Here is a 13,743-nt window from a genome sequence, read left to right on the forward strand (position 1 = left end):
AATGGGTGCCTGCACCCCGCAGCATTGCTGGAGGGCAACCACAGCGCAGGCACTCAGGGCAGGGAATTGCCCCATGCTCAGCAGGGCCAGCACTGTTGCGGCTTCCCCATCACTGCAAAATCCCCCCTTCCCACCCCAGCAAGGGCTGAGCTGCCCCAGCACCCCTCCTGCTCCCCAGCAAGGGCTTGGCTGCTGGGGCTGCACCTCCTCACCCATCCCTCCCTGCTCCGTGCACTGCTTTGAAGGGGGTCCCAGCCCAGCCCTTTCCCCAGCATTTCTGGGCTTCCTCCCCAAGCAGCAGCATTTGGGGGATGCTGGGGTTTACCATGACGTGGAGAGGCTGGGTGGCTGCAGCCCCCCTCCATCAGCAGGATCATCCCCCCAGGAGCCACGCAGCAATGCATGCCTTCCTAGCAGCCTTTCCCTTCTCACCCTACCTTCACCAGCTGTCCCAGTTCACTGCTCCAAGAGAGTTGTTTCAATCAGATAATTGGTGCTAATTAATCCCAGCGGCTCCAAATGAGCGCAGGAGGTGCAGCAGGCCCCGGGCGCTGCTGCTTCTATGGCACAAGTGACGGTGTCTGGAGCACGGCAGCTCCTCTAAGGCTGTGCAAGAGCCTGGTTTCTCCCTGTTCGGCTCTCCTGGGCCAGGTATCCCCTGTCCTGGTCACCTCCCAAGCTCTGTTCAGTTTTCAGCATCATCTCAGTCTGCGTCGAGCCTCGTGCTTCCCAGGAAAGTGTATGGAAGTGTTGGGAAGGGGTCATCACTGGGTGGTTTAGGAATTAGAGGTGGCTGCTTCTGCTGGCTAATGTCATTAGCTCTACATTAACTGCATTAACCTTTCTCACAGTTCGCAGTCCAGATCATAGCACATGGTTTATCTTTAAAAACAGAGTTGATTTTTAGGAGAGTATCAGAGGACAGACGTTTTTTCACAACCCTTGGTATTCACTTCTTATCAGATCCACTGATATTTTATGGGAAGGCTCAGCACTAGAATAAAACGCAGTAATCCTTCATCAGACTCTTGGCTGAATAATCTCCTTATAAAAAGGAAATCCTTTGTTTATTGGCAGTGTTTTGCTTTAAGGGGAATTGGAAATGTATTCGGTATCGGCCTCAAGTATTGTTAATTCAGTAACGATAAAATAAGTTGGTGCAACATCTAATCTAATGGCTGGATAATTCTGTGCCTGGGCTGTATCCTGCTGTTTTCATTCCCGTGTAACCAGGAGACAATGAGCTAAAATGCTACTTTTCCTAAGTATTGCTTCTTGCATCTCCAGGGATGGGGATCTTTAAAAATGTGAGAAAACACCTGTGTTTTGTGGCTGGTGCAGGCATGTGCCAGGGTGCAAGGCCTGGTGCCACAGGCCATGGCTAACAGGGATGCTTCAGTGCCTCCTGGTACCCTGCGCTCCTTAAGAATTTGTTTTGAGTTGGTGCTGTCAGGATGGTGGTTTGCTCAGCGGTGAGAAGAGGAAGCAGGATAAAATTACACAGAATTTATTCCCTCATCAGTGACGTGGTGGCAGTTGTTTGGGCCCCAGTCTGTGGAGGTACCTGGGCACCAAGACCCTGGAGTCTGAATAACCCTGTGGGTCTGAGCACCACCTCCAGCCTCGACCACCCTTCGTTTTCCTAGAAAATGGAACTGATGGCTCAGGGACAAAGCAGCAGTCTCTGGTGTTGTCACTTGTCACTGTCTATAATGGAAAAAAGACTGGCTTGTATGTGAAGGGAAATAAGCACATGGATGGGTGTGAAGGGACATAAGCACATGGATGGGTGCTTGTGGGTGCTGTAGGACCCCATGGCGATGCCCAGCCGGGCAGGAGCAGGCAGCAAGGTGCCAAGCCTGCAGCCCATCCCCAGCTCCCGCTGCAGAAAGTTGCTGACAAAACCAGCGCGGTGGGTGCCACGGCCGGGCAGCCCCCCGGCGGGCAGAGCCCCCCGACCCGCCTTTCTCTGCAATCGCTCCGGAGAGAGGAGAGCTACTGCGCTCCCAGTGTGCGTACGCTGGTTTTACTGGTCCCCCCCGGAGCTCGGTGATGGCCTGCCGGCAGGGGGGCCCTTCCTGGGCCGCCACCATCCCCCTGTGCATCCCCCGGTGGGGTGGGGGGTGGGGGGCGGCAGCAGGTGCCTGCCCGCCTCCCTCCCCCGGGAGGGGGAGTTCGGGTCGGCAAAGAGTTAAAACACGGGTTTTGCTCCCCGCGGAGCTGCGCGGCACCCGCGCCCCCCTCCCCCCGCCCCGCTCCTTGGCTGCCTCCCCGCCTGCCCCGGCCCCCCCGCGGGAGGCGGCTCCGTCACCGCGCCGCGGGCTGACATCACCGGCCGGGGACCCATCGGCTGCGCGCCCGGGCGGGCTGCGGGCTGCGGGCTCACCCGCTCCGCCGCGGGGACAGCGGCAGCAGCGTCCCTCACCCCCCTCCAACCCCCCCGCGGCCTTTTCCTTCTTTATTTTTTATCCCCCCCCCGCTCCCCCTTCTTTTTCTCCACCCCCTCCTCCGCGCATCTCCCGCTCCCGCGGAGCTCTCTCACCCCTCCGCGACATCCCGCATGACTGTCACCGAGGTAAGGACCTGCCTCCCCTGGCTCGGGTGCTGGGCCACCCCCCCCGCTGCCCGCAAGGTGCCTCGCTGGGGGCTGCGGAGCGCGGCCGAGCCGCCTCCCCCCACCTCCTCCTCGCCCAGGTTCCTGCTTTATATTTATTTTATTTTATCGTATTGTATTTTATTGTTTTCCTCGCGTTTCCCGCTCGCTCGGCCCCTCCAGCTCGCAGCTGTGCTGCATTTTTAACCCTTGGAGCAGCCGGCCGGGAAGGCCGGGGGGGCTGAGCATCCCCCGCGGGCGCACCCCGCCATAAGCCGCTTTCCGCGGCCGCTCGGCAGATGCTGCCCAGACCTCTACAGGTGGCTGCCGGCTTGTCGGGGGGGTGGGGGTGGGGGGAGACCTCGGGAATGGGGCTGGGGGGGGATTAAGGAGCGAGGCGGGGGGGCTGCGGGGTGGAAGGGGCTCAGCAGTGGCTGAGCAAACCCACCCCGAGCAGAGCTGCTGGGTGTGGGGGTGATGCGGAGCTGCTCAGGTCCCCCGAATGTGCCCTCTAACCTTAAAGCTCGGCTTTCCCAGATGGCTGCCACTGGTGCGGAGGGGAAAGTTTTGCTGTCTGAGGACTGTTTCCCATTCCTCCTCATCCTCACGATCCCTCATGCCTGGGACCTGTGAGTTCATCGCTTCCCACTCACCCCATCCCGCAGCAGGTCGGGCTCCCGTCGCTGAGGTTGTACCAGGGGGATGCTGCCTCCGGGGTGGCCCAGAGCACACAGCATCCTGCTGAATCAGGGTGTGTTATGGCATGATATGGCAGTGTCCGGAGGATAAGGGGCCACCTCCAAACTGTGGGAGCCACGGGACTTTGGGAGTAGAGCAGTCCAAGCTGGACCTGCTTGGCCCAAGCCCTCCTTCTCGCTCTGTGGTCCTGACATGAAGATGTGGTCGTGACAATGAGTCTAATGGTTTCATACACTGGAAGGAATACAGTAGCCCCCTTGCCTCAGGAAGCCCTCCCAAGCGAAGGGCTGCCTGGCCCTGCGGCGGGCAGGGTCTGGCTGTAGCTGGATGCATCTCAGTGGGCTGTGGTTGCCATCCTGGGAATGGGACTGATGGGGTCCCTGCAGGTGTTGGTGCCACAGCACTGATCTGGGCTGTGACACGGCTCACGGGGCTGTAGCACAGATTTGCTGGGGCAGCGGGCATGGTGCCGAATTAACTAGCTTGGTGCATGCAGAGCAGAAGCAAATGGGACTGAAGCTGTTGTGGTCCTTCTCCAAGTCCTGAGGCGGGATGTGCCCAGGGAGGGCAGCAGTAGCTGTGCTGTTTGCTGCCTTTCACCCCAAACATTGCTGGCCTCCCTGGCAGGAGCAGACACACATATTGGCATGGGGGGGGGGGGCACCCAAAAAGCCTGAAGAAGCTCCAGAGCCCACATTAGTGTGTGCCCAGGCTCCCCAGTGAAGATGCTGCTGGGGAAGAATCACTTTCTCCCATCTTTGTCCTTAGCAAATAACTTGGATTTTGCCTGCTTGGCTTTGGCTGGGCAGTCACCACCAATTTGTTGTTGGGTATTTCTGCACGCCTCGTGCCACATCGTGCTGTCCCACAGCTCCTGCCAGCTCCACAAACCCACCAGCACCTGTGTGCAAGAAAAAGTGTTTCCAGCTCTTCTGGATGCTGCGAGAGGGATTGATGGACAGACCCAAAAGGTCAATTGCGTTGAAAGAACTACAAACTCACTGATTTCAAGTGTCATGGTTTTAAGCCAGGCTGACTAATTTGTAGTGCTCATTAACAATTTTTTTTTTTTCTGAGTGCAAATGGATTTATTCAGAGCTATGCTGAGAAAAGGCTGCAGGGCTGTAAGGAAAGCACCTTCAGCAGGATGGGGGAGGGCTCTGCTGTTAGTTTTCAGGGAACGGACATACAAACTGGGAAGATCTATGCCATGTGCACCAAGTATGCTGTTGCTAAAGCACTGGAAAGCTCTAATACACCCTATAGATTTTATTACCTGCAATATGGACTATCCTGACGCAAGCTAAAGGAAACCCAAGAGCAGGCTCCTGACCTGCCACAGCATCGGTGCCGGGGTCTTTCCAGGAAAGTCAGGGCATGGACCCCAGCACCGAATTGGTGAACATGCCCTTCTCTCACCGGTCCTTCCCCTGGGTGTGAGGCTGGCACATATGGCCTAGGCTGATGGAGTGAAGGAAACAGAAAGTGGCATGAGGACCTGTGGGAGAGGATATGGGGTTTTTGTGTGCTTTTGCCTGCCAGGAGTCTGTGCAAGGTGGAGACTCCAGGAAGGGTTTGGTAACACAAGGTTGGGGGGAACCGGGGGGTTTGGGAACCGGGAATCAAGTGTGTGTTCCCACAGTGGGGCAGGCGAGGGGGAAGCTCCCCCGGGGACTTCTGGGATCTTCACATCCTGCCCAGCAGCAGGTGTCTGACTAAAACCAGTAAAGCCCACAGCTCCCAGTGCTGTCAGGAACAGGCATTTATAGCCTTCCTGCAACAACTCCTCCCACACTGGGGCCGCTTCCCAGGCCGTGCTGGAAACAGGAGCCATGGGTAGGATTTTACAAACTTTGCAAATATTCCCAAGCAATTCATCCTTAGAGGAAAATTGATGTGAAAATCAGGTGTGGGTGCATAAGGCCAGGCAGAGCTGTCCTATTGCAAGCTGGAGACATGGGGAGGCACAGAGAGCTTTTCTTGGGGTGTGTGGGGGGCTGAAGGAAGGCAAGGAAGGGACAGAAATATCTGCTGTCAGTATGTGTAACAAGCTGGTTTCATCTGTGTCCCAAGCCACCCCCTTCCCTCCCACAGGAAGAAATGCAAGCAGCTGCAGCATGTCCCCAGACCTCACTCTTTTGGGGGAGTTTGCTACCCGGGAGACTTTAGGCAGGTTAAAAATAGGATGGAGAAAGACCAACTGAAATGCAAGAGCCCATGTCTCATGCCTGGGGAGCTGCCCAGATTCTGTGACACCTTCCTGGCATCATTGCATTGCATGGCATGGCATAGCATGGTGTGGCATGGTGTTGCATGGTGTGGCATGGCATGGTGTTGCATGGTGTGGCATGGCATGGCATGGTGTGGCATGGTGTGCCACACCAGCTCTGCTTGTCCAGGACTTTCTCCAGGCTGTGCAGTAAGAGCTGGCAAGGTGGTGGCCTTTAGCTGAGAAGGTGCTGTAGGAATCAGGAGCAATGTCCTCCCTTCTGTAGATCAGCTGGTCCTGTGAGGGTCTGGGGCTCGTGTTTGCTCTCTGTTGCTTGCAAACAGAAAACCAGCCCAAATGCATTATACATAAAGAAAAGGGTCTGTGCTACGAAGCTAAACAAATCTACTTGCAAAAGCAATAGGCAAACAGTCCTGACAGGCCCAGGTCCCGTGGCAAACGTGGAATTTCTTGATGGCTGTCGTTTACTGGGGCTGGGTGAGTAATTCCTCACCCCGGATGACTTTCAGCTTTATACCAGCAAGCAGGAAGAGCACAAAGCCAGGTTGATGGCGGGCGGGCAGCGTGGGGCTCGGGGGAGAAGGGATGTGAGTCACAGGATGGAGAACAGAAGCGGGAGGAAAGAGCCCACGGCTGGGCTCTCCAAATTCATCTGCCGTTGAAAGGATAATGGGGTCTTTGGGGATACCCAAGTGGGAATCTTGTGGTCAGGGAAGGGCTAGGCAAATATAACCTCTGAGCAGGGGTTGTGCTGGGTGTATTTTGGCAGGCAGAGGCATGGCAGAAGTCCCTTGGTGCTTCCAGCTCCCACCCATTGCCAGAGGCTGTTTCCAAAGCTCTAAATATAATTAACCACGAGCACAAGTTAGTGGGGGCCTGGGGGCGTGTTAATTTGGGGAATATAGTTTTAAAATGACTGGAGGTTTTTCTAAAGCATGCAGTTTGAAAGAAGATGCCATCTGGGAGGTCCCATGGCATGCGTTAGTCTGAATTATCCTATGCTCTCCTCTGGCTTTATTATGTATTAATTGACATTAGTCATTGAGCCACGCTGCCTAAATAACGGTTCATCCGCATAGTTCAGCAAGCAGATGAAGCCAGAACCAAAACCTAGAGAGGAAATTGCCACTGTAGCCTGTTGTGATCGAACACAGTAAATAAATGATGCCCTAAGACGGACAAATAGCAATTACTGCAGAGGCCCTTGGGTGGGAGGTTACAACATCGTGACATCCCTGATGGCACGGCGCAGTGTCCTCGCCTCGTGGGTAAGGGCAGCTTCGGAGTGTCTGGGGCAAATGCTGATCCCATGGAAATGCTGATACTGGTTCGATCAATAGGAAGCTTGATTGAAGGCACTGGGCCATGATGTCAGGGAAAATGGCTTTGCAGCAATTAGGCTTTGGACAGCACAGCATGACTTTATTTCTGGGGAAATAACAGGTGAAGTCTTCTCTAGGCAGTTGGCTAAAAATAAATTTGATGAAGCACTGTGTGGGCTCTGCGAACCAACTCCAAATAGCATTAGTAAAACTCATGTTAATGGATTAGGTGCAAGATAACCAACATCTCTAGAAAATAGATGAACGGGATTTACCATGGCATGGGGCTTTGCTCACACTGTTCAGAACGATCGGGCTCCTTTGCTGCTGAGCCCCAGCCAGGGCTGTGCACTGGGGGCGGGGGCTGGGTCCCCACGCAGGACCCAGTGTCACAGCGAGCCGCTGGCACGGTGCTGTGACGAAGGGCAGATGCTCTTCCCAGCAGGAGAGGGGCATGGAGGCAGCGGTGAGGGCAGGCACAACCCACAGAGGCTGTGGGAGGAGTGGGGCATTTTCTGCCTCTTGCTGCCTTAAAATCCGTATATTTTTAGTTGGGGTTCAGCAATGTGGCAGCCAGAAAAGCCTTGCTCGTTTGGGCTGCCCAGACAGATGTTGCTCGGAAGTAATTATGCAAAATGGATTCCTGAGGTGGGTTCGAGGCAGGTATGGAGGGATGGTGGCTCTTGTAGAGGAGCTGCTTTGCAGCACCTGATGGATGGAGATCATGTAATGGTGCATGGTGGCACAGCTGACGGGAGGTAAGGGGGTCGTGTTCCTTACCAGCTGGACCGGGACGGAGCAAGGCAGTCAGTACTGAATTGTTAATCAAGTACAGAACAAGTCCCCTTGTCTCCAGCAGTGTGGATGGTCACTAACCTTTAGCTTTGGTGGGATTGCTGGGGGTTAGGAATAACGGGCCGCTTTTAGTCTAAAAATGGAAGCTCCCTGTTTCAAGAAGTATTACTCTCATCAAAGGCAACTTGTCTGGCCTGCGGCTTTTTAATGAGTTTTAATTGAGATTCAATGCAGCATTAATCTGGCGCTTTAATATTGCCTGTCTGTGGCCAGCAGGCTCGCTGGGCTCTGTAATTCATACCCTGCAAATGCAATGCAGGGTCAACCCCCCCCTTCTTCTCCTTTTCATGGAAATTTTATCAAATGATGAATAGTTCAATTCATTACCCAGCTAGCAGAGAGCTCGAAGGAGTCGAATCCTGGATTCCTATCTCCCGAGTCAGTGTGTAATTACCCAAATCTGGCAGCAGGCAAAATCTACGTGACGGAGCCAGCTGCTAGAGTCCCCCACAAATCTGTGAATCCCATCGTTCCCGGGCCGGGAGGGAACCAGTGCCAAGCTCAGCTCCCAGAAATCCTGCGCTCCTTTGTTCATCACAAAGCTGTTGGCAGAGCCCCCTCGCTGCGGCTCCCTGGCCGGAGTTGGTCTGCAGAGCCTCGAGCATCGCTCTGAAAAGCCTCGGGAACAAAACTGCCTGGGGAGAGGCTGTGTGGGGCAGTGCTGGAGCTGCCAGGATGTTGCTTGAGTTACAGAGAGCAGAGAACTAAGGCTAAAGCCTTCAGACCCGAGCCCAAACCTGCTGTGGCATGCAGCTGGTGAGCACGGCAGAGACCCTGCTTGATGGGAAATCTGGGCATCCTCGAGCAGGGCAGGGTGACAGTCACCTCGCTGCACCAAAAATGAGGCTTTCCAACCTGTTGCTCCATATTTACATAAAAGCACTGCTGAGGAAGCTCCTGCTCAGCACCAGGATGGGATGTGTGCTTGAAAGCTGCCCTCTCCATCCGATTGCTGACCACAGCCCCCATCCTCCTGACGGGATGCAGACCTGGGTTTTCCCCTCACAGTGCGGTGGTTTCTTCCATCGACAGCCTGCTGTGCAAATCCCTCAAACAAGCTGCTGGGCCTTATGGAAAAATCCTCACCCACCCCCCGTGCTGAAGGGTCGGGAATAGCTGTGCTCCAGCCAAAAAAGCCGTGGCGCAGCAGGGGAAGCTGCTGGGGCCAGCTGGGGGCTGTGCACGTGCCTGCCTTGGGGACAGGGGGGTGTCAGCGCTGGGCATTGCTGTCACAGAGTTAATGCTGTTTGGTTTTGGTAATGGGAGGGACCGAAAAGGCTGGTTCCCGGGGTTGTAGGGGTGCTGGGGCTGTTGTCAAAGCTGGAGGCATTAGCACCTCATGGATGAGGGTCCTGTTGCAGCCCAGCCCAGCCCCGGCTGCCTTCTGCGCTGAGCATCCCTGCTCTCCGCCTGTACAATAGCTGCTATAAATTCCCCAGGGAATAATGGCCTCTCTGTCCGTGCACAGGGCCACTGCTGCATGCCTGCCCCAAGGCACGCTGGCCCTTGCAGGGCCTGGGTGGCTCTGGAGCGATGGGTGCCCCATCCTGGCCCATCCGTGCTGGCAACACTTCGAGCGTGGCCATGGTGCTTGGCTGTCCCGTGGCTGCAGGACCCACGGCTGCAGGTGTGCTGGGGCCATCCCCGTGCCAGCTGCTGGCACCCAGAGCCTCTGCACCGCGTGCTTTGGGGCTCGAGATCCCCACGGGTGAATGAGGGCTTGCGCAGCCCATGCGATGAAATCCCTGCTCGCAGCTGGGATGAGCAGCAGTTTCGCTGTGCGGGGCTGGCGATGGGGGGGGCGGGTCTGGAGCTAATCCTGGTATCACTGGGAATCAGCTGCCCATGGCGGCACAGGCTGCAGCGGCTGCACCCCGGTTTGGCACCCGGCATTTCTTGAGTGCATTTGGCGAAGTCAAAGTTCAGGCTTCGTGCCTGGTGGTGCTGCGGTAACCAAAGGGTTTCCCTTTCTTCCAGGGTCGAGGAGCACCCACGTTTCCCTGAGCCCCGCGTCCGTTCCTGGGTGTCAGGAGGCACCCAACCAGCCCGTGGAGCAGAGCAGGGCAGGTGAGGACCCCGTGCTGCTCCTGCACCCTGACGGACCCCGGGGTGGTGCTGGGGAGGGCCAGAGAGGGATGGAAACAGCCCAGGGACATGGTGCCATGCCCAGGGTGGGGGTCTGCCACAGCAGCCCCTCTTGCCCAGCCCTAGTTCCTCTGCAGGTAGCTGGGCAGGTGGCTGCACGGGCAGGAGAGCATTTTTTTATCAGCCACTGGAGTTCTCCTCCTCCCAAAATTTCACCCTGTACCCCTGGTACATCGGGTGAGAACAGATCCATGGAAGACTCAGTCCTTGTGGAAGTGCGGAGTTCTTTAAGCCAGTGGTGAAAAAGCTGAGTGTACAGCAATATTGCTGGGCAGCGGTGTGCAGCGAGCATCCCGTGCGGGCTCAGCCTGCGGGATGCCGGCTCCCACGCCTTCCCGAGGGGTTCACAGCTCCGGGTTGGTTCACTACAAACCTCTGGCAAAGAGAGTCACATTGGCCACTCTTGTAATTATATTAAGTGCAAAGAAACCCGATTCTGGAGCACTGTGTGCTAAAATGCAGGGAAAACCAGGGAAAAGGCGAGATGTGAGGCTGAGGTGAGCGCGTGCACATCACGGGGCAGGGGAGGAATATTGCAACACGTTCCTCCTTGAGCTTCCCTGCGCTTTTGTTTGTGCCTGAATAACAAGTCTCCATTTTGCCTCTGCGGATGGTTTTCCTCTTCCTGGGAGCCGGCACACAAGGCAGGGCTTGTCCGGGCTCCAGCTCCCTGGCAGGCACCTCGCGGGCTGGCAGCAGGGGGGTCGGTGCCTCCCGCACCCCGGCCCCGGCGTCCTGTGACCTTCATCCACCCAGGCTCTGGCACTTCCTCGTGCTGGCCAGGAAACGGGTTTCTGAAGCCTGAAATATTTAGAAGATAGTGTTTGTTTTTCTTCTTCTTCTTCTTTTTTTTTTTTTTTTTTTTTTCCTTTTCTTCTTTTCTTTTGGAAAACTTTTGCCCCCAACTGGGATAAACTTCCAAAAAACCCTCGCAGTTTTGTAAGCTGTCCAGGAGCGAATGGCTCCATGCAGGAGCAGCTGGGATGGGAAAGGAGCTGCTGGAGCCTGGGCTGCGGGATGCTGCCCTGCACCCTGAGGAGCACCCCGGGGTGCTTGTTTCGGGAGAACATTTTGGGGATTTTGGGTAGAAAACAACAGTGAGAGTGAGGTGTCTGAGCTGCTCACCCATGCGCTATCTCCCTGCCTTGGAAAAGTCCCATTTGCCAGGATAAAGAAGTTTCTATGGTTGACATCCTGTACAAAAATGGGGCTTTGTAAGGTTTTCTTTCAGGCTATTACAAAAGTAGAAGTGTTAGTGCTCCCAGCAGCCCTTTTTGCCCCAATATTTTTACCCTCACCCACCCCATAGCATCTTCCCAAGCCATTTCTTACCCGTGGGGTCCAGCAACCACCCCTCTCCCTGCTGTCCCCCAGCCCTTTACTGCCTGTGTGTATGGCTTTCCACCTCTTTACAATCGAAAAGCAGGTGAGTTTAGGAGGGGTTGGATTTATGGCGTCCTCCCACTGGAGGCTTTCTCTTGTTATCCAGGCAGCCCCACTTATTCTGCTTAAAACTGCTGGATCCTGGCTGGAAAAAAACCTGTTGTAACCAAGTCTCCAGTAACAAGACTCAGTCTTCTTGATGACCTGTGATGTGACGTGAAATAACACTCATGGATGAGCGTCTGGCTCGGTTACACACTCATCTCAACACATGAAAAGAGACTTTTTTCCCCTCTCTGAGTTTCCTAAAAACCTCTCAAGTTGAGAAAAAGTATGCAATATTTCTGCCCTCAAGGAAACATTATTCCAAGCTGGAGGAGGGTAAAATCCTGTGGTCAGTGACCCAGGGCAGCTCCGGGGGCCAGAAATACTTTGTGCTTCATCAGGATGTTTCCGCCAGCTTCACAGGGTGGGAAGTAGTTGGGAAACAGAGTGGGAGGAAAATTGTGCTTGTTTACAGAATTTATTGATGAGCGTGAGATTTGTGTTTCTTCTCAGCACATGGGTCCAGGAGAGGTTTGGTTTGCCTCCCCCAGAAGGTTTCCTGGGGAGAAAATGGTCCAAAATGGGGCCCCCACTAGTCCCGCAAATGCTGGTGCCAGGGATGCTTTTTGCATCGTTCCTGGGCGGTCCGGCATGTCTGTGGGACCATGTGAAGTGCCCTGGGAGGGCAGGAAGCAGCACTGTGGTCAAGGAGGGATGGGGACTCATGGTGACAGCCTAGTCCCATGGCCAGGAGACATCTGGCCTCGCTTTGTGCTTTTTTCCCAGCGACTTGGGAAGAGGAGAGGCTCTTCCCAGGCAGTCAGGGGTCTGTAGAAAGAAGACATCATTGAAAAGTTGAACTCCAGGGAAATCCCAGTCACTTCCTTCCAGGCTGGAAAAAACTCAGCTGGCAGATATTGCTTCAGAAATGTTTGTCTGTCTTTTGTTTAGAACGCGTTATTGGGATTAATCCTTAATATTGGTAAAATCAATCTACTGCTCTTTACAAGTTGGATAATCATGGAGCTCTCTTCGCTTTTTCTCCTTGTCTGTGCACTAAGGACCAGTGGCTTTCCCACAGTGAACTGTGCCTGCCAAAAATCCTGTCTCAGGGCCCCCCTGGTCACTGTTAGGGAGCTGGGATGCACCCCCTGCCCCAACGGGTGCAGAAGGAGAGATCTGCCCTGGCTCTTGGCAGCTCAGCTCCAGTTGGGGAGACTGAGTCAGAGCAGTGCTGGGGGGGTCGCTGCCCTTGGCTGTGTGACTGCCTGCCTGGTGTCCCCAGTCTGTCTGCCTGGACATTGCCCCAGTGCTAATACCATCACAGCATCACACGTGTAATCACAGCATAGTTCCTGGGCGCAGAGTGCTGCTCATCCTGTTGGTGCTGGCTGCTGCAGAGCACCCACCGAGGTGCTGGAGGGCCAGTGCAGGGCAAAGCTGATGCTGGATTTGCAGCACAACCTTGGAAATTGCCTTTTGGAGCATCCCAATGTGCTGCTGTCCCTGGCCCCTTTCTCTGGGCTGCTCTGGCAGGGCTCTGGGCTGGGGGCATGTGGGGCAGAGCAAGCCCAGGGGATGCCCAGGCTCCTGCCTGCTCACCTTGGTGTGACCTCCTCACGGGGGGACATCACCCCATGGAGCTTCACAGCAGCCCTGATGCTGCTCCCTTGGTGACATCTGGGCATGGGGCAACTCCAATGCATCCCTTGAGCGCAGCCACTGCTCCTGCAGCACTTGTATCTCGCTGTTGTGTCAGCAGGGTCCGACCTGCTCCTCTGCCGTCCCAGACATGGGGAGAGGTTTGATGTGTGGATGCATTGGTGGGGGGCACCTTCCTGGGGCACAGCACAAGCGGATGGGGCCGGCCCACCTGGGAAGGAGGCAGCCAGGCCACGTCAGCGCTGGTGCTCCTGCACTGCAAGGCGATTGAATCCATCATCTCACCATTTGCTACAGCAAACAGGCAAATGCCAACCCCCGTGGGTAAGGACACAGTGAATTCAGCATCAAACCCCAGATCTGTGGTTTTGTAGTGGAACCTTAACCCAATGTGCGCTCTGGGGGCTCTGCTGGGCCCATGCTGCAGATGACCCTCGTGCCAGTGTACGGCTCTCTGATGGCTGGCAGGATCCCCTGCCATGGAATAGCCTGTGAAACGGGCTGCTGCTACTAGCAGGGGGCTGTGAGACCTGAGCTACACCCCCAGCCACCTCTGCTTTCCCCTCTGCCATGCAGTCTGCAAGCTCGTCCTCACCGCTGCCATCCAGCTGTGCCGAGTGAAGCCCAGCAGGACAGAGAGGGTGGAAACATGACAGCCTGTTTTGTGGGAACATACCCTTTGCTGAGGCCCCACTCAGTGCATTTATTCCGGTGTTTATTAGAGCCCAAAGGTGTTTCCTGTGGTGGGTGCAGATCTAGAGCCATTCGCTCAGCTTCCCTCTGCTGCTCCAGCTGTTTGTGCCATCAGG

At 55.5% G+C, this 13,743-nt stretch overlaps 1 protein-coding gene across 6 annotated transcripts in view; it reads left to right on the forward strand.

The window, feature by feature from the left end:
- Nucleotides 1-2,321: 2,321 nt before the first annotated feature.
- CORO2B (coronin 2B) overlaps nucleotides 2,322-13,743 on the forward strand; it is a 44,027-nt gene continuing 32,605 nt past the window's right edge. For 5 of the 6 annotated variants that reach the window (XM_080395374.1, XM_080395370.1, XM_080395371.1 and 2 more), the window contains exons 1-2: nucleotides 2,322-2,575; nucleotides 9,677-9,766. Coding sequence is in view for 1 of the 6 variants with exons in the window: in XM_080395372.1 (XP_080251498.1) it covers nucleotides 2,561-2,575 (15 nt within the window). In the remaining 5 variants the exon portion in view is untranslated. The remainder of the gene's footprint in view (nucleotides 2,576-9,676; nucleotides 9,767-13,743) is intronic. The other variant, XM_080395372.1, reaches the window with a different exon arrangement.

Source organism: Falco punctatus (assembly GCF_963210335.1).
Source record: "Falco punctatus genome assembly, chromosome: 7".
Taxonomy (NCBI): Eukaryota; Metazoa; Chordata; class Aves; order Falconiformes; family Falconidae; genus Falco; species Falco punctatus.